Below are 19,815 nucleotides of genomic sequence, written 5' to 3'. Positions count from 1 at the left end.
ACGCAAAGGGCCATGGTTATCCTCCACCACCTTGATTCTGAATACATTTTCATTGATCGAAATGTTGTAAGTTTCGTTTAGCACCAAACAGTATTTGGTTCTAATCAAAGTTCTGGCCCCGTCCATGTTCTTTTGCCTATTGGTATCTTCATCAGCCCTAATGAACACGCCCACCGATTTTGTCATGAAATCAAAAACTTTGTATCTTTAAGTATGGGTAGCCCGAAGACTCTTAGTCAAGTTACTCTTTCATTGTCGACCACATTCGGGCTCCATGGTCTAATATCAGCGAACCTCGTGTAAAACCGTTCATTATGTTCCTCTACCATCGCCTTCAGGGTGCCTTCCTCTCTTTCCTCTAACAAACATAGGTTTGCACCTAAGGGTGTGACCTTTATATCAAAATATCCTTCTTTGTTGAACTGTTCTTGCATCGTATAGGTTGTCCCCGGATTTTCCACTTCGCCTATGAAAGCTTTTTGAAATCTCAAACAATCTGTTTCATCCAGATTGTATTCCCAGTGCGCGTTGTAACCATGATTTCCACTTCCCTCTTTCTGCCATCTTTTTTCCGCCACCCTTTCGGTACGTGTGTTGTTTCGAAAACCCTGTTATCTGCGCCCCTTGCTCTCCCTATTAAACTTTGGAAGATTTGCATGTATTTTTCTTGACCCTATTATAATGTTATCTAACTTGACCCCAACATTGTGGAACCTTGCAAAGCCAAAGTGTTTTTCGCGTCTGTCTCGTCTCGATGGTATTATGACTTCATCCACATCTCCAACTTCTTTGAATTTAGAATAAATCTCCTTAGCACCACAGTTTTCTGGGAACTCCGTAAAGAAGAAGGTCGTTGTTGTTGAGTCATTCCTCCTTCCTTTGGTTACGTCCCAACCCCTCTTCCTGCCTTGCTAAACATGCTTCCTCTTTGAAACTTTGGTCCAGTCATTCTCCGCGATCCTTGTTGTTCCTAGATTCATGGTGATTTGGTTTAAAATGTGATTAGGTTATTAGATGTGTTTGGTATTCTCACACACTCTCTCTCTAACTCATTTTTTTTAAACTTATTGTTTAGATACATTAATTTTTTAATATATCTAAAAGGTAAACTTTTTCTTATAAATAGGACCGAAGGTAGTAATAGAGTTGTATGCATATCCAAAATCATGGATATCATCCTCAATGAATAGTTTTGAGCTTACACTTGAATTTAGAATTTCAATGATGGTCATAGCATGTCCTTGCGCTCTAGAACTAGTCACTCCTACAATTGTCATGGTTGGTACTGGAGTTGGTGCAACTCAAGGTATGTTGATCAAAGGTGGTCAAGCATTAGAAAGTACACACATTGTGAGGATGAATGTCATTGACATGCATTAACTCTTCTCTCAAGATACCATTTCAACAATAGAAAACTCACTTGCTAGTTACAATTTTGCAAATGAATTGCATTGTGTATGATGAGACCGGAACTCTCACAGTTGAGAGGCATGTGGTTGTAACCACAAAACTCACTTGCTACTTACAATTTTGCAAATGAATTGCATTGTGTATGTTGAGACCAGAACTCTCACGGTTGGGAGGCATGTGGTTGTAACCACAAAACTTTTCAAAAACATGTCAGTTAGAGATTTATACGAATTTGTGGCTGCAGTAGAGGCCAGCCTTCTTCTAATGGTCATAACTATTTGAATATTACGAATTTGTGGCTGCAGTAGAGGCCAGCCTTCTTCTAATGGTCATAACTATTTGAATATTTGAATTTCTTTTGAATAATGACAATAATGGTAAAAATAAAGATGAATTATTTCTTCTAACATATGATTTATAAATGTTCTTGCAAAAAACACTAAAATTGGGTGACTTTCCAATAGGAATAGGGTGAGCCGCAATATGATAGATTTATGTAATATTTTAGGGGGATTTGGGTGATATGATAGTAATATGTCTTTATCCAAAATGAATATCTTGCTTATCCCTCTGTCGAAAGCCCATCATCTATTTGTCCGTGTTCTGTCCATTTTATGATCCCTTTTCTCACTCTCCAAGGACCCTTTTATATAAGATAATCCTTAGTCTATTTAATTTAATGGTTATTAAATCCATTCTGTAACATTTGTACCCTCTCATAATATGACTTGTAACGTTCGTAACCGTCTCTTAATGACTTGTAACGTTTTTCTTATCATTAGATCATAGTTACGCCTCTTGCCCTCCTCGGGTCCGACTTCCTATAAATCAATTGTATGGTGTCGAGCTTATACCCAGCAGCTATATTCAGTGTCTGACCTGGATCACATTCCGGCAAGACCTGACTGAGTAGTCGGGTCCAGTCTGTAGGTCCTGACCCGTATTTCCTTTGTTATCTGAGTTCGTTTCGGCCTTAATGAAAATATCCGGGTTATGTACAATAACCGAAAGAGTATATCATAATGGAAAACAGATCCACTCCTGCACCCATGAATTCCTTGAGCTCTCCTACACTCCTCTCAGCTCCAATGGCAAACAACCCGGCCATCACCAACGAAATGAAGCATCACCATCAGTCACTATCACTAGCAAAACAAAAATTTAGTGATGGAAGAAAAAAAATGGTATGTTGGTGCTACGATATTTTGGTTGTAGGTTTATCGACTAAACAATTGAAAGAACGTCACAAATTGTATTGTATCCTCTATATCACATAAATGATGGGATTCTTTAAAACGCTAATTAATTACAACATAATTATTTATCTCAATGAATCTATCCCAAGATGAGACAAGACTGGTGTTAATCATGAATCACCTTACTATACAGACAATAATACAGTGTGCTTCAGTGCAGCATCACAAACTTTATTTTCGAGATCCAAAAACCAAGTCACCTAAAGAAACCAAAGGTGAACTGTGACCATGCACTACACTGTCTCTCCAGAAAGCCATTCCTGTCATAAAAATGTTATTCAGAATGTCATTTCTGCACTACTTTATTTAACAGAAAAATCACTTGTGCAACTTTGTATGTAATATCTCTTAGAATTTGAGTTCCGCATAACTCTACTGCAAAGGAGGCAGTTGCTGAACACTTATAATTAGGTCAGCTAATAATTTGGCCAATGAAATTTCAACAGAACTATGTGTTTCATAAATAAATCAGGAAATATGGTTGCTCAAGAGGATAACCTATCCATGAAACCAGACCGACAGTTGCTGCCAAGAAGAATTCTTTGCTGATAATGTTTAAACTGGAACGAAAAACACAACATCAGTTTAGAGATGATTCTAATTTTGCTCAAGAGAGCACCATAACAGAGTTGCTGATGAAATCTTGACTTATATTAACTTACAGGAATAGGCATGCAAGATTCCCATATCCATAGAATATGGTAGCCCATGTTGAACCAGTGAACCTTCAATCATAGTTGAATCCGTAAAATGTTAGAAACAATTTCACAAGATTGCAACACAGCATTTAAATCAACAAAAAAACATGGGCATATACATTAGTGGCACGCAATAAATCAATCATCACTAGAGTCAAAGCAAATAAAATAATATTTATTTTTAAAAACATAAGATAAGCGTAGTTATTTAAATTAAATTGAATCACTACCCGTCATGAAAGTTTAAGTAACACTTCATTTTCTACATATTATTGTTATCAACATTACTACAACAAGGATATAACCAGAAGAGTTTTCAGTACTGCCACTAAGTGTAATACCCCGACTTAATTCCAGGAAGATTGTTGTCTTATAAGAAGGTCATTTTGGGAACATATGGAATTTGGGGCATGAGAGTCACTCTCACTCAAGACCATTCTTCCATCAAGAGGACACCTTAAGGATTGGTTAGGATGGAACTCAATGACAAATTAGTAAATGTTAAATAGTTGGAGGGCAGAGTTGTGATTTCTCACCCAAGGCTCTAGTTAAGTAATTTGGTCTTTTTCTCTCACTTTCATACACACTTTGCATCCAAGAAATCAGAGAAGGAGGAAGGCGTGAATGGAAGAGAAGGAAGCAACGGTCTCAAAGTCCCTTTCCATGGATGCATGAGAATGATGCTTGAAGATGGTGAGGATTTGGCTTCAAGAATCATGCTTGGTGTGAGGATCATCATCATCTTCACCTCTCATCATCAACCTCAGAATCTCCTCTTGATCAAGGTGAGTCTCATAGTTAGACACATGGGTAGAAATGGGAATGATTTGAATGGGAATGGGTAGTGAGTTATTGCCTGAATTTGTCAAGGATGTGTTGCATGCTCGATTAATCGATGAAATTGTGTTCTTGTGATGCCATTACATGTTTTGGGTACTGATATATGTTAAGGTTTGATTTGGGATGGATTGGAAGTGTAAAATTGGCATGAGAAGACTGTTTTTCCGTAAATCTGGGTTGTCATCTTCCCTCCAGGCTCGCCGAGTGAGCTCTACCGAAACAGCAAAATTTTAGAAACACTAAACCAGCATAATTCGAGTTTGGTAACTCGAAATGGAGCACAGTCAGAAGCATTGGAAAGCTTATTCAATGCTCTATCTCATTATGATTGAATACCATGCTTTTATTACTAATTGGAATATGTGATAAGTTATGCTTCATTACTTGTGTAAAAGCTAAACCTGGTACTGCTCTGCTGACATACCTACGAGACATTTACCATGTGTTAACCTCGTGAATTGATGTAAGGATGTTGTTTTATGCATGATTATGGATCTATGAGCATGGTTGGAGGAAACCTATTGGTGGTTGCAAGGTTTTAATTTGGGAAGTTCCGCATATCTCGGAGACATTGTACCATGTGTTAATCTCATGAATTGATGTAAGGATGTTGTTTTATGCATGATTATTATTGAAGGTGTAAGTAGATTAAGCTTTAGCGAAGTGTTGTAACTGACAGCTGTCAGTATTATGAGAAATTACCTTCTATCACAGGTTTCTCACTTGTGCTATATAAAGCACAAGTGTTTGTTGTAACTGACTCATTCAATAAAATATACAAATTCTGTTATAACAGAAATGCAATCTCTCTCTCTATCTTTCTATTCTTCTAATATGGTATCAGATTTCTGAATCGATCCATGGACGACGTTACTCCGCCTCCGTCGCCGCCGCTCTCTGACCTTGGCTCACCGGACGCTACGCCGGTGGTGCCACCTATTTCTGACGAATCTCGTCGTCTTCATTTCTCTCTCAAGATCGCGCAAAAGTTGGATGAAAAGAATTTTCATCTTTGGCGCCAATAGGTTGAGCCGTACATCAACGCACAAGATCTCACCGATCTGGTGGTTTGTGCTCGTGTACCGCCGAAGTTTCTCTCTGAAGCCGCTCGTCGTGCCGGTTCTTTCAATCCGGCGTACTCCGCGTGGATCCACAAGGATCAGATGCTTCTATCGTGGCTTCAATCCACGTTATCGAGCGAGATTTTCTCGCGAGTTCTTGGATGTTCGCATTCGCACGAACTGTGGGATCGTTTGTTCAGCTATTTTCATAAACAAACTCGTGCGAGGGCGCGTCACCTCCGTGTTGAACTGCATGCTCTTACACTGGATACTCTTTCTGTTCAAGACTATCTACTGAAGATTCGCACAATTGTTGATGTGCTAGCTTCCATTGGAGATCCAATTCCTCTGTCTCATCACATTGACGTCATTTTGGAAGGTTTGCCAGTTGAATTTGCTCCTGTGGTTTCTGTTGTTGAGAGTAAGTTTGGTGTTATGGATCTGGATGAAGTTGAGATTCTGCTGTTAGCTCATGAACTTCGCTTGAACAAGTTCAAGAAACAATCTCCACCAGATCTAGTGTCACTTAATCTTACACACTCTGTGGCTCCCTCAGCACCTCCTGAAGAACCTTCCTCACCTGCAGCAGAATCCTCGTCCAATATTACCAGTGCCTTCACTCATGTGCAGGAATCTCATCAATTCAGAGGAGGCAGGAGTTCTCGTGGTGGCAGATTCACTAGAGGCAGAGGTGGTAGATCTTCTACCTCTCACATTCAGTGTCAAGTGTGCCATAAACCTGGTCATACTGCTTTGTAGTGCTGGCATAGGTTCAATCATCAGTTCCAATCAGTTGCACCTCCAGCCTCAGCTCCTTATGTGCAACCTCAGTGGCCTGGTGCTGGTGCTTACTACACTCAAGCACTTCCTCAGACCTCTCCTTATGTGTGGGCTAGGCCTCCAGTTGTTGTTGTTCCTGCAGCAATTCCTGCAGTTGTTTCCCAGGCTCCAAGCACCTTTGTGGCTAGCACCTTGCCCTCAACCTCTGGTTCTTGGTTCCCTGACTCAGGGGCTTCATATCATGTTACAAATGATGCCTCTAACTTGCAGCAGTTGACTCCATTTGAAGGCCATGACCAGATTTATGTAGGCAATGGACAAGGTCTGCCTATTCACACTGCTGGCTCTAGTTCCTTTGCTTCACCTCTACATCCTCCCACACACCTCACTCTTAAAAACTTACTTCATGTTCCTTCTATTACCAAAAATCTACCAAGTGTCAGTCAGTTTACTAAGGATAACAATGTCTATTTTGTCTTTTCTGCTAGCCATTGTCTTGTTAAATGCCAGGTGTCTAATGCCACTTTACTAGAAGGCATGTGGGTGCTGATGGTCTTTATGAGTTTCCTTCAATCAATGTCTCCAAGTCTGCTAAGTCCTCATTGGCTTCCATCTCTAAGTCTTCTAATAATATTGCACCTAGTGCTTATACTTTTTCTGTAAATTCTAGTTTGCCTTATATGTGGCACCTTAGGCTTGGGCATCCTAATACTCATGCTCTCAAACTTTTTTTACAACAATGTAATGTTCCCTTTACTAATAAAGCCAATGATCTGTTTTGTTCTGCTTGTTATATTGGCAAATCTCACAGACTGCACTCACCCACTTCACACACTGTGTACACTCAGCCACTTGAATTGATGGGTCCTTCCCCTTTCAAATCTACTACCGGTTTCTTTTATTATATATCCTTTGTGGATGCCTATTCCAAGTTCACTTGGATTTACCTCATTAAGAACAAGTCTGAGGCCTTGTCTATTTTTCAAAAATTTAAAACCATGGTGGAGTTGCAGCTCAATCTCCCCATCAAAGCTGTCCAGTCTAACTGGGATGGGGAGTTTAGACCTTTTACCAAGTATCTTGCTGACTTAGGTATTATTCATAGACTGATTTAGGGCTTACTTTACACACCATCAGAATGGTGTCATTGAGACAAAACACGGGCATATTGTTGATTTAGGGCTTACTTTACTCAATCAAGCTTCTTTTTCTCTTACCTACTGGGATTATGCCTTCTCTACTACAGGTTGCCCTCTGCCTCTGTGCAGTTTGTTGTTCCCTATACTCTTCTGTTCCATCAGCAGCTTGATTATAAATTCCTTAAATTTTTTGACTGTTCTTGCTTCCCTCTCTTGAGACCATATAACACTCACAAACTAGCTTTTAAGTCTCAGAAGTGTCTATTCTTAGGCTACTCTACCTCTCACAAGGGGTATAGATGCTTAGCACCTAATGGTAGATTGTACATCTCCAAAGATGTGCTTTTCAATGAGTCCAAATTCCCTTTTCCTGAGCTGTTTCCAGCCTCTATGTCCAACAACTCTTCCTCTTTGGCTCCTTCTTGTTCTAGTCTCATTCTCGGCTCTCTTACTACTCCACATCTTAACATAGTCCAACCAAGTCCCTCTGTTCCTCTTCACTCTCCTTCCTCTACTTCCTTATCTGTCAGTCCTATTAATGCTACCACTCCTGGTGTTACTGCCCCCAGCCCTGTGTCAGTCTCTTCTAGTGCTGCTTCTAGTGATGCCAGCTCTTCTTCTCCTACTAGTTCTGCCCCTATTATTCCCTCTAATGCCATCCCTGTGTCCCAGGTACCTCTTAACAGCCATCCTATGAAGACTAGAGCCAAATCTGGGTTCATTCAACCTAGACTTGAACCCAGGATGCTTCTTGCCCACACTGAGCCTAAATCTGTCAAACAGGCTCTTGCTGACCTAAATTGGAAGTCAGCTATGCAGGCTGAATTTGATGCCCTACAAAAGAACAATACTTGGTCCTTGGTGCCTTTGTCTCCCCACAAGAATGTTATAGGGTGTAAGTGGGTGTTTAGACTTAATGAGAATCCTGATGGTTCTATCAATCGTTACAAGGCACGGCTAGTTGCTAAGGGTTTTCATCAGAGGCATGGGCTGGATTTTACTGAAACTTTCTCCCCTGTGGTTAAGCCTGTTACTATCAAGGTGATTCTCACCATTGCTATCACTCACAGGTGGCCTCTTCACCAGATAGATGTTAATAATGCCTTCTTGAATGGCTTGCTTTCTGAAGAAGTGTACATGAAACAACCTCAGGGCTTCATTCATTCTGATTCCACTCTTGTGTGCAAGCTAAATAAAGCCCTCTATGGGCTCAAACAAGCCCCTAGGCAATGGTTTGAAAGACTGCAGTCAGCCCTAATCCAGCTCAAATTCAAGCCCAGTAAATGTGACCCCTCCCTTTTCACTTATTTCTCCAAGGGTCAGTCTCTTTACCTGCTTGTCTATGTTGATGACATAATCCTCACTAGCAGTTCACCTGCACTTCTCAAGGAGGTTATTTCCAAACTGAACTCTACATTTTCCCTTAAACATCTTGGAGAGCTTGACTATTTTCTTGGTATAGAAGTCAAACAAGCTGCTCAGGGTTCCTTGTTGCTGACTCAAACTAAATACCTTAGGGATTTACTGCAGAAAACTAATATGCTTGAGGCTAGTCCTGTTTCTACACCTATGCAGTCCACTTGCAAACTTACAAAAACTGGATCTGCAGCTTTTTCTGATCCTTTTATGTACAGGTCTGTGGTTGGTGCCTTGCAGTATGCCACCATTACACGACCTGATCTGACTTATGCAGTCAATAAAGTGTGTCAGTTTATGTCACACCCTCTTGACACTCACTGGATTGCAGTCAAGAGGATTCTCAGGTACCTCAAAGGTACTCTTCACCATGACTTGTCTCTAAGTCCTCTTTCCCCTAAAACTCCTCCCTCTCTTCATCTTTATTGTGATGCTGATTGGGCTTTAGACTCTGATGATAGGCGCAGTACTTCTGGTGCTGCCATCTTTTTTGGCTCTAATCTCATCTCTTCGTGGTCTAAAAAGCAGCCTATTGTGGCCAGGTCAAGCACTAAGTCAGAATACAGAAGCCTTGCTCAAGCTACAGCTGACCTCCTCTGGATTCAAACCTTGCCCCTTGAACTCTGCATCAGTACCAAACCTCCTGTGGTCTTATGTGATAATCAGTCTGCTGTGCTCTTAGCTCATAATCCTGTTCTTCACTCCAGAACCAAGCACATGGAAATTGACTTATTTTTTGTTAGGGAGAAGGTGCTGGCTAAGCAAATTCAAGTGGTGCATATTCCTGGTTCGGACCAGCTTGCTGATGTTCTCACTAAGCCTTTGGCTTCTACGAAATTTCTTGAATTAACTCACAAACTTAGGGTTGCTAGCTCCCCTGAGTTTGTGTGTGTGTGTGGTGGGGGGGGGGGGGGGGGGGGGGGGGGGTGTATTGAAGGTGTAAGTAGATTAAGCTTTAGCTAAGTGTTGTAATTGACAGCTGTCAGTATTATGAGAACTTACCTGCTATCACAGGTTTCTCATTTGTGCTATATAAAGCACAAGTGTTTGTTGTAACTGACTCATTCAATCAAATATACAAATTTTGTTATAACAGAAATGCAATCTGTCTCTCTATCTTTCTATTCTTCTAATAATTATGGATCTATGGCCATGGTTGGAGGATACCTGCTGGTGGTTGCAAGGTTTTGATTTTGGAAGTTCCACATATCTCGCCCAACGAGCAATACCTTTGCCTGGCGAGCAAGCTCGTTTCTACTTTGCCTGGCAAGAACGGCAAATTTTCTAGAATGATTCCTTTCTGCCAGTCCCTCGCCTTAGCCTCGCTTGGAGCTCGCTCCGTCATCGCCTGGAGAGCCTTTGTTGGCAGAGTTTTATATTTTGTTTCCCTTGAGTGTAGTCTCGTTCCGAGTGTGAATGGGACGTCTCTCCTTGCGTGTGACCAACATGATATACTATAGGTTGACATTGATATGACGTTACGTAGTATGGATTTGATGAGCAATATGATGTGATCACTTGTTATGCCTCTCTTATGTATATATGTGCTTAATGTAATGCATTATGGTTGATAATGAAATGATTTGATTACTTGTCTATGCCTCACTTGTATATGTGTCCTTAGTGTAGTACACCATGGTTGATAAATGAATTGACATGATCACTTGTTTATCTGTTCCCGTTCGTTTCGGTTAAACGTTCCGGTATGTGTTTCTTGATTATGCCGTGTTGGGTATGTGATGTTCATTACTTGCTTTCCGTTCATTTCTGTTAAACGTTCGGATATGGTTCATTACGTGCTTGGGCCGAAGTAGGCCTAGACCTGAGGTGTAAACCAATGGGGGACTCACCGGGCTATCGAGCGATGTGCTTGTGGGGGTCTGATATGGTGAATACACATTTGCGTTATCGATTGGTGTGATTGTGTAGCCATGTAGGCAGATTACACTTGGGTACCCACCACAAGTGTGCTTGTGTATCCATATAGGATTAAGTTCCGATGTGTACTCACCTGAGGCATAGATTGGCGTGCTTGTGTAACCATGTAGACGTTTTGCACTTGAGTTCCGGATTAAGTTCCGATGTGTACACATCTACAATTAGATTAGTGTGCTTGTGTAGCCATGTAGGCGGATTACACTTAGTTACTCACGACTGGTGTGCTTGTGTAGCCATATAGGCGTAAGTCACTTGGGTTCCGGATTAAGTTCCGATGTGTAGTGTTAGAAACTTAGTTCTCCATTGATCATGATTATGTTATAACAGAAATTTTGTTTTCATTGATTTGAGTTAGTTACAAGAGATTGCATTTAAAGTAGCAATCCTGTAACCTGCAGTAGCAGGTTACCTAGCTTTAGTGACTTACAACTGACAGTCATATTCTAATAGCTATCCTGAAAGTCAAGACCATGTCTTTGATGGAACCCTTTTGCAACTAACCTAGCCTAGTCTTTGTTACCAATACCATCAGGATTTTCCTTGATATGAAATACCCACTTGCAGCGAATTGCCTTTCTATGAGCTGGGAGAGGAACAAGGGACCATGTGTTATTCTTTAGTAAGGCATCATACTCTGACTGCATAGCAGAATTCCATTACGAATCACCAAGTGCCTGTTTCACTATTTTAGGTTCAGTATTGGTGAGCAATAATCTTGGCTCAAGTCTGGGTTGAGTAAATCCTGGTTTGCATAGAGTGTGAGTTAACAGGAATTTGAGATATGGGAATGGCCTTGGGAGGAATGGAAAGCTGGGCAAGAATGGTGTTGACAGATAAGGAGGTGCTAGACTCAGTACAAGGTGTGGTAGTTGGAGATGGGAGATCATGGCTTGAGGATTGTGCAGAACTGGAGAGGTGTTTTGGTGAAGACCCTGCAAAATCAGTTAGGGTTGTAGGTGTATTTAGAGGTATAGAGAGAGGCAACGCGGGAAGAGGAGTGAGAGCCACACTAGTATTATTAGAAGTACTAGATCTAGTAGGAAAAAGTTCTGGAAATGGGAATCTAGACTCATTGAAGAGGACATCCTTAGAGATGTATAATCTGCCACTAGGTGAGAGACACCTATAGCCCTTGTGAGAAGTAGAGTAACCCAGAAACACACTCTTGGGATCTAAACTCAAGTTTGTGAGCATGATAAGGTCTATGTAGAGGGAAACAAGCACAGCCAAATACTTTTAAAAAGTGATAATCAGGTTGAGTTTTGAATAAAATAGTATAGGGTACTTGAAATTTTATGGAAGCAGAGGAAAGTATATTTATAAGGAACACATCAGTAGAGAATGCATAGTCCTAATAGGTGAGGGGTAAAGAGGCTTGGCTAAGTAGAGTGAGTCCTAGATCCATAATATGTATATGCTTCCTCTCAATTACACCATTTTGGTGATGAGTATGAGGACATATAACTCTATGCACTATACCAAGATCATTTAGGAATTTTGTAAAGGGTTTGAACTCCCCTCCCTAATCAGACTGCACAGCTTTAACAGGAAAGCCATGTTGTAACTCAACTAGGGTTTTGAACTGTTTGAATGTAGAAAGAGCCTCGGGTTTGGATTTTAGGAGATAGATCCAGGTAAACCTGAACCTGGAGTAAGAATCCACTAAAGATATATAATAAGTAACCAATAGAGGATAAATTAGGGGAAGGACCCCACAAATCACAGTAAATTAGCTCAAAAGATGCATTGTGTGTGGTTTGTGACAGGGAGGATGGTAACCAATGGGTTTTGCCCATGCACCATGCAGTACAAAATTATCTTCTTTATTTGAAAAGAGAACCTTACAAGATTGAAGTACAAGCCTTAAAGGATTCACACTTGGATGTCCTAGTCTAAGATGTCACATACTAGGCATCTTAGATCCTACACAAGATGAATTAATGCTAGGTATTTGACTAGAAGAAGATACACCTGAAACACATAAGTTGGAAGGTATTTGAGGAGAGGATGAAAGAGCTATGGAAGGAAACTCATAGAGTCCATCTGAACCAACATGACCTTCAAGGAAAATTGCATCAGAACCCTGCGACTTGAAAAGACAAGTTTCAGCAGTAAACAGAAAATAGGCATTATCGTCCTTGCAAAATTGACCGACACTTATGAGATTCTTAGTGATGGAGGGCACTAGTAGCAGTTTGTTTAGGTTTAAGTGTGCGTGATTGTGAATAGGGGAAGGAAAAGAACTAGATCCTATTCAGGATATTTGCAAACCTTGGCCATTGCCAATGTAAATCTGATCAGGTCCTTCAAAGGGAGTAGTTTGCTATATGTTCTTGGCCTCACTTGTCACATGAAATGAGGCTCCTGAGTCAGGATATCAGGATGTAGATGGTGTAGCCTGGATCATAGTAGTAGCAGGCACAGAGTTGGCAATAAATGTGCTAGGAGGAGCCTGCAACATAGGAGTAAGCCTCATCAGAGCAGGTTGTCTATTCCAAACATTGTTCCCATAGGAAAACCCTTGCAAAGATTGTTGAGAGTTCACACATGGTGTGTGAAATCCAGGTGCAGCCTAAGGAGCTGTCGAGGCCTGAAAGTTCTTATTGAATCTATGCCAACACTTAAGAGCAGAGGGTCCAAATTTGTTGCAAACTTGACATTGGATGTTGTTGGTGGAAGATCTGCCTCTTCCAAATCTGCCTCTGCCATAACTGTCACACAAGGCCTGTTAGTCATTGTCAGGTGATGGATGTGATGCAGGATGATGAGAGGACTTAGAGCCAGAAGTGAGAGCTTCATCAGGTGAAGGCTGAGAAGGAGAAGTGTCCGTGAGATTGAGGGAAAAAAGATCAGGAGTAGAGGCTTTCTTAAACTTAGTCATACGCAGTTCATGAGCAACTAACAGAATTTCAACTTCATCAAGATCTATGATGAAATTTTGGTATATCAGACTTCAAATGTCCTATGAGATGTCGAGACATCTGATCTGAACAAAACACATAGGCAAGGTACAAACATACCTACACAATAGTGAATAGTAAATAACTCACCAGAATTGTTAACCCAGTTCGGTGTACAACAGCACCTACTCTGGGGGCTACCAAACCAGGAAGGAAATCCATTATTAGTAGTCTTAATTCGAAGTACTATGCAAACAACATACGATTCACACGTAAACAACCCCTGGTTTACAACCTTCTCACTTAATCCCTACTCAATGCAACTTCTACCTAGAAACCTCCTAGATATGAGAAACCTCTCTCACTTCCAATCAACGCAATGATGTCTCACACTAACAATCCCAATTACTGATAATGACGGCCCTTTACCTCAATCTTCTATTACAAGAAATACTAGATTAAGAATCTCTTAATCAAGAATACTTGATCTAGCTTAAAAGCTTCGATCAATACTCACTCTTGCTTCACAGCTTCGAGGAGAACAATAATAGAGACTCACAACTCTATAACACAGTCCAACTCACAACCCGAGTGGATCAGACAAACCAACTCCTCCTAGAGAGTGGCATAATGACTAAGCCCTAATGCTTCTACATCTTGGACCCGTACTCTTTTAGGTTACAAATACTTCTATTTATAACCTTTTTCCCAACTGGATTTGGGCTTCTAATCAGAGCATATCAACTGCTACAAATATGCAGAAACTTCTGCAAGAAAATAGGACTTCAATATTTTGTTTCCTAAAATGTCTTAACATTTGTAGAAACATATTTGTCTTCTGAATTCAACTTGAATCTTCCAGTACTTTAAAATCAGCGCCACATAAGACTGCATAATATTCCCAGAATATTCTGCATATGTTAAATCTTGAACCGATCCAACAGCCCAGCCCAAACAGTCACGATATCGAATGACTCTGCATAGGACATCTTGTCCAACATGTTGCTCCAGATGATGAAACATTTCATCTCAACATGTTTCTTCATAAAATAGGACTTCTTGCTGAACCTGTTCTTCTTAGCATGTTCTTCTTAGCAAGTTAACGCATTATATTTAACATATTGTTGTTCTATTTGTTTTACTAAAATTAATGTCAATCAACAAAATAGAGAACTAACACATGACTCCAAACTTCCTTTCAACAACTGAGACTACAGGAGCTAAATCAATTGGTAATCCTTCAAGAATCACATCAATAGCACGCAATTCAACACGTAATTGACGAGCTCTTGCACGCGTTTGTTTTTTAAAGTAAATGAACAAACGATCCCACAGTTGATGAGAGTGAGTGCAGCCAAGAACACAAGAAAGGATTTCGCTCGAAAGTGTGGATTGAAGCCATGACAACAGCATTTGATCTTTCTGGATCCAAATTAAGTATGCAGGATTGATTTTACCTGAATTGTGAGCACCATCATCAAGAAATTTGGTGGAATATGCGAACAAACAACAAACTCCGTGAGGTTATGCGCATTGATGTAGAGTTCCACTTGTTGGCGCCAGAGATGAAAGTTCTTTTCATCGAGTTTTTGCGCGATTTTCAGTGAAGTTGAGATGACGAAGATCGTCATGAGAAAACAATCCAATCAGAGTAGAAACGTTAGAGACGGAGGCGGGAGACGGTGACATGGTCAAGGATCGGCGCTAGCTAACTGATACCATGTTAGAAACTTAGTTCTCCATTGATCATGATTCTGTAATAACAGAATTTATTGTAGCAGGTTACCTAGCCTTAGTGACTTACAACTGTCAGACATATTCTAATAGCTATCTTACTCTAATATGTAGACACCTGATTCATCGAAAGCAATGTGCTATGTGTAGTCTCTTGGCGTTATACACTTGGGTTCCGGATTAAGTTTTGATGGATACTCCCCAATGGTGTGCTTGTTTGGCCTAGGTCGGAAGGCATGTACTACTTCTGAATTCCCTGCTCATGGGTACGGGTTTGCATACTTAGATTATATGCATTTGATATACTTGTGTGATGTGATAATCCAATTGGGCAGTCAAGGGACTCCAAATTGTGATGTTCTGTGATGTTTGTGTTTTCATGTACTTGACCGTGAGGTAACCCCAGAACAATGGAAGATCCGTATTCGATGCATATACCCTATAGAGTCAAGAGGACCCATAGGATAGGGGGCCTCACTGAGATTTAGTAATCTCACCCCAATTCTATTATCGTTTTTCTGGTGCAGTGAAGAAGCGAAGGAATTGCTAGAAGGTCTTGAGAAAAGACTGGGATGAGCAGATGGCATGAAGACCTTATGTAGATCTTATCTTTCCGCTGTACATTGTGGTAGAAAACGTACTATATACATTTTTAGTTGTGGAATTAAACTGTATACAATTCGATTTTTTATCATTGCCAGCTTTTGTATGTTTCTATGTACCATTTTATAACATCACTAGTTCCCTACATATTATTCTAAACATATATTTAAGGGGTGTTACACTAAGTTTGGATAATATCTTAAATTGTGAAAATAGTTCTCCACTAGAAAACTTGCAGAATATTTAAAATAGTTTTAACAATATTTGCTAATGGTTCAACATGTTGCAGGGGTGTAAGTAACACAGCAAATTTTCAAGCAGATGGCAGAAACAACAACCTGAGTGAGTAAAGTGACGGATTCACAATCACAACAGCCAAGTGCTTGACTATAACACTGCTTTGTGATTTATAAAAATTTGGTATTGCCGTATTTTTTATCAATGATATATTAGTTAATAGAAGAAAGTAAATTACCACATAAAATCACGAATGAATAGAGCACGTGGAAGCATGAGTCCATTTCCAAGCATCGCAAGCAACATAGAAAAAGCAGACAAGCCTTTCATGTTCTCGGGATTGAGAAAATTTGTCCACTAGAGAAGAGAAAAACGGACATAAGAAAAGTGCATAGGGGATAAAAGCTGAGCTGCACAGCTGTTAACGCAACAGAAATTGTCATCATATATAAATAAAGTTTACCATCTGGGAAACTGGCATCCACATGAAGAGTAAAGTAGCAGTCCATCCAGATATTCCACCAACAAATTGAACACCTTTCTCAGAAAGTTTTCCACTTCTTGCCTGTAAATAAATGAATGTGAAAACCTATTTCCCAGCTTCAATTCCATCAAACCCAATCTAGAAAAAAGACATAGAATTCAGAATTTCTTTGTTTCAGCTATTAAATACACATTAAAATGGATCAGTTGGTGAAATAAGTAGTTGAATGAAAAGTCAGGAAATATATTACGTTATGTGTTTTCCAATTGATACACTAGATATAACAATTTGAAGGTAAGAAATGTGAAAGTAATAAAGTTGATTTTGACATTTTGAGGTTTGTGAAATGCGAGAAACAAGTATTATTGTTTTCTTCCACTAATTCACAATTCATAATGTCCATTTTAGACATACTGATGCAAGCCAGGTTATGTTTTTGAGAAATAATGAAATAAAATCCTGTAAGGAAATAAGATGATTACCATGGTAACAGCCAATACAGCTATGAGAAAGGAAAGTGCCCCAGGCAAGATACTGTTAGGTAGATAGGGAACAAATGTAGACCACATTATCTGTATCCAGATGATAAATTGAGCAAATGGGTATGCATGTATCCAGATGATAAATTGAGCCAATGAGTGAGTAGAAATTGATAAATAAAAAGGTATATTTGTATTAATAGTAAGGTGGAGGAATTATTACTTGAGGAAGCACGGATAAACCTCCAATTGTAATGAAATCTTCCCAAAAACGCCAGATTTGAGCATTTAGTAAGCCATAGTAATTGATGAAATTGAGAAAAAGACCGAACACTACAACGAGTGAAGTTGCGAAAAAGTAAGGAAAAGGCATGGATTGGGCTAATGCGAGCTGAAGAATGACAACATATGTTGAAAGTACACCAAGTGTCTGCACTAGCATTGCTTCCTTTTCTCTTTTCTTGGCAAAGTATGAAAGTAGCGAGAGGTTTCCAAGCAAACTAGTAAGCATTCCCTGCATCGATAATCAATATCACAATATTGTAACATAGCATTAAGTAGGTGAATATATGGTATAAGAAAGCAATTGTAGAAAGGATGGAGACTTACTAGCCATGGAATAGCAAAGAGAGCAGTATTATTTGCGGACAAGAGATTTCTAGCATTAAGTAAAATCTGTGGCATTTGAAGTAAGAGGAATGGGAAATTGGCTGCTCCAGAGAGTTTGGATGTAAGCGAATCCCATTGCTCGTACCTTTCATTTCTTCTTCCAAAGTTAACCGATCTCTTGAATTAATTTAAAGAAAAATGTCATGCGAATAAAATGATGGTGATGATAAATTGGTAACAAAATGGAACATGTACAAGTACCTGGTGAGGTGGATCGGAATGAAGAGCATTGAGAGTGAAATTGGGTCGGCTGGGTTGAGGGAAAGCAAATAGACGGTACTGTGTGGGAAGCGGGCGAGGTGATGAAGTGAGTTTGTAATGGGGGCGTGGTGATGAAGTGAGATATTTGTGTTGTTGATGTTGACTTAGGTGTTGAATTTGAAGATGAGGGGGAGAAGCATAAAAAGTGTTGGCCATGACTGGGTTATTAATTGCATTCAACAAACGATGTTCTTCTTCTTGTTCTTGTGGGAGTGAGTGTGACTATGATGACTGTGACTATTGTTGGGAATCAGATTGGGCGGTGGTAGAAGTGCGTTCACACTTAATATAGCATTTTTTTTTTTATCTTTACCGCTCCATCACCTCGTGAATGCTACCAAAGGCACCGTATTATACACGCACTATTTTCGCTTTTTCAAAAATGCAATCAACTATCAATTAGAATTAATCAACCCCAAAAGGTTTGGTCTCTATCCCGGCGGCATACGGATACCAAATAGGCATGCGCGTCCCGTTTAAATCTATTCTGTAAAATGTCAAAAAAAAATGAAATGAGTAGGACAAACATACTTAAGGACGTGGCAGGGGCGGATGCACATGGAAGCATATTGTGGCTATAGCCGCACCAGAATTTTTCATATATATATATATATATATATATATATATATATATATATATATATATATATATATATATATATATATATATATATATATATATATATATATATATATATATATATATATATATATATATATATATATATATATAAAGTGAGAGGTAAGAATTTTCATTTGAGAGAAAAAGGATGGAGGATAGGTTCTATGGGGTTGAATTTGCAAACAAATTAAATATTAGAGCAAAGTAGTAGTAGCAAGTGAATGTGTGTAGATATAGCTAAGCAATTGTAGATGTGACAAACCATTGATATGGTAAAATGTTTATAACATACAATTTATTTATATATTTATTTATATAAGAAATATAGGATAGGCAATACTTGTATCAGCTTGATTCGACTTGTTAAGAATTGGTTCAACTCAAATGTTAGTTCGAGTTTGACACGAATTTTTTAAATTTAAACTCAATTTCTTTTATAAATTCACAAACAATTTGGTTCAATTTGATAAGTTCATCTAGCTAGATTCAATTTGCTTGCTTCGTGGACTTAAAAACAACTTTTTATATAAATACTTAACAATTTAAATGAATATTTTTTTTAAAAATAAAATATTAAAATAAAATAAAAGTTAAAAGCCATTTTGAAAAAAAAAATTATATATATTTAACATTTTAAATTAATATTTTTTTAAAAAAAAAATTATTGAAATAAAATAAAAGTTATTTTGCTCATTTGATAATATAAATTATCAGTTAAAACTCTTAGATTAAAAAAAATATAGGAGTAAGATTTGGGGTATAATTTTAAATCTATTCGTACAAACAATATATTTCTTATCATATATAATCGAGTTGACTCATTAACTTAATTAGTCAAATTATGTAGAGGTCAAGTTCAACTCAATTTATTAACGAACTTAGTTTTTTTTGTTCATATTCAACTTATTTAGTTAATTAACCTAATTCAACAATTTAATAGTCGATTCGAGTTTCAAACCATATTCGAGTTGATTCGATTCATTGTTAATCTTATTAACTTATATGACTTGTTTGATCTAAGTTGCCACCGGTTTCACACCTCTGAGAATGTATTTATCGTATAGTTCATAGTTTCTTTTATATTTAGCCACACCAATATGTAACGTCTGAATCCGCCCCTAGGACGCGGGCCTAAAATTTTGTCACGACCCCCAAAAAAGTGAGGGCAGGACTGGTTAAACCCGCGGACACTGCACCCTTTAAGCCTAAAATTGCAAAAATTTATGTTAATTTATATGCCCGCAAAAGCCCACATAAAAAAACGGGGCAGGACGGTCACATTAAAGGG

At 39.0% G+C, this 19,815-nt stretch overlaps 1 protein-coding gene across 1 annotated transcript; it reads right to left on the bottom strand.

Annotated features, from left to right (window-relative positions):
• Positions 1–2,642: 2,642 nt before the first annotated feature.
• Positions 2,643–18,239, bottom strand: LOC131601673 (maltose excess protein 1-like, chloroplastic). Its single transcript, XM_058873539.1, has 9 exons — positions 17,846–18,239; positions 17,585–17,761; positions 17,199–17,489; positions 16,979–17,068; positions 16,476–16,577; positions 16,251–16,369; positions 3,329–3,391; positions 3,165–3,226; positions 2,643–2,926 (listed from the first exon to the last, which is right to left on the bottom strand). The coding sequence occupies exons 1-9, from the start codon at positions 18,059–18,061 to the stop codon at positions 2,838–2,840; spliced, it is 1,209 nt and encodes a 402-aa protein (XP_058729522.1). The 5' UTR covers positions 18,062–18,239; the 3' UTR covers positions 2,643–2,837.
• Positions 18,240–19,815: the final 1,576 nt, after the last annotated feature.

This window comes from Vicia villosa, linkage group LG5 (genome assembly GCF_029867415.1).
Source record: "Vicia villosa cultivar HV-30 ecotype Madison, WI linkage group LG5, Vvil1.0, whole genome shotgun sequence".
Classification (NCBI taxonomy): domain Eukaryota; kingdom Viridiplantae; phylum Streptophyta; class Magnoliopsida; order Fabales; family Fabaceae; genus Vicia; species Vicia villosa.
Note: the sequence above shows the minus strand (reverse complement) of the source record. Positions and strands in the feature narration are given on the sequence as shown.

What these genes read in the sequence shown, in the direction of transcription:
- LOC131601673 (XM_058873539.1), bottom strand. Translation starts at nt 18,061, where the DNA reads ATGGCCAACACTTTTTATGCTTCTCCCCCTCATCTTCAAATTCAACAC. An exon ending in GTTTATCCGTGCTTCCTCAA is followed by an intron (nt 17,069 to 17,198) that starts GTAATAATTCCT and finishes ATCTGGATACAG; the next exon opens with ATAATGTGGTCTACATTTGT. An exon ending in GGATGCCAGTTTCCCAGATG is followed by an intron (nt 16,370 to 16,475) that starts GTAAACTTTATT and finishes TCTCTTCTCTAG; the next exon opens with TGGACAAATTTTCTCAATCC.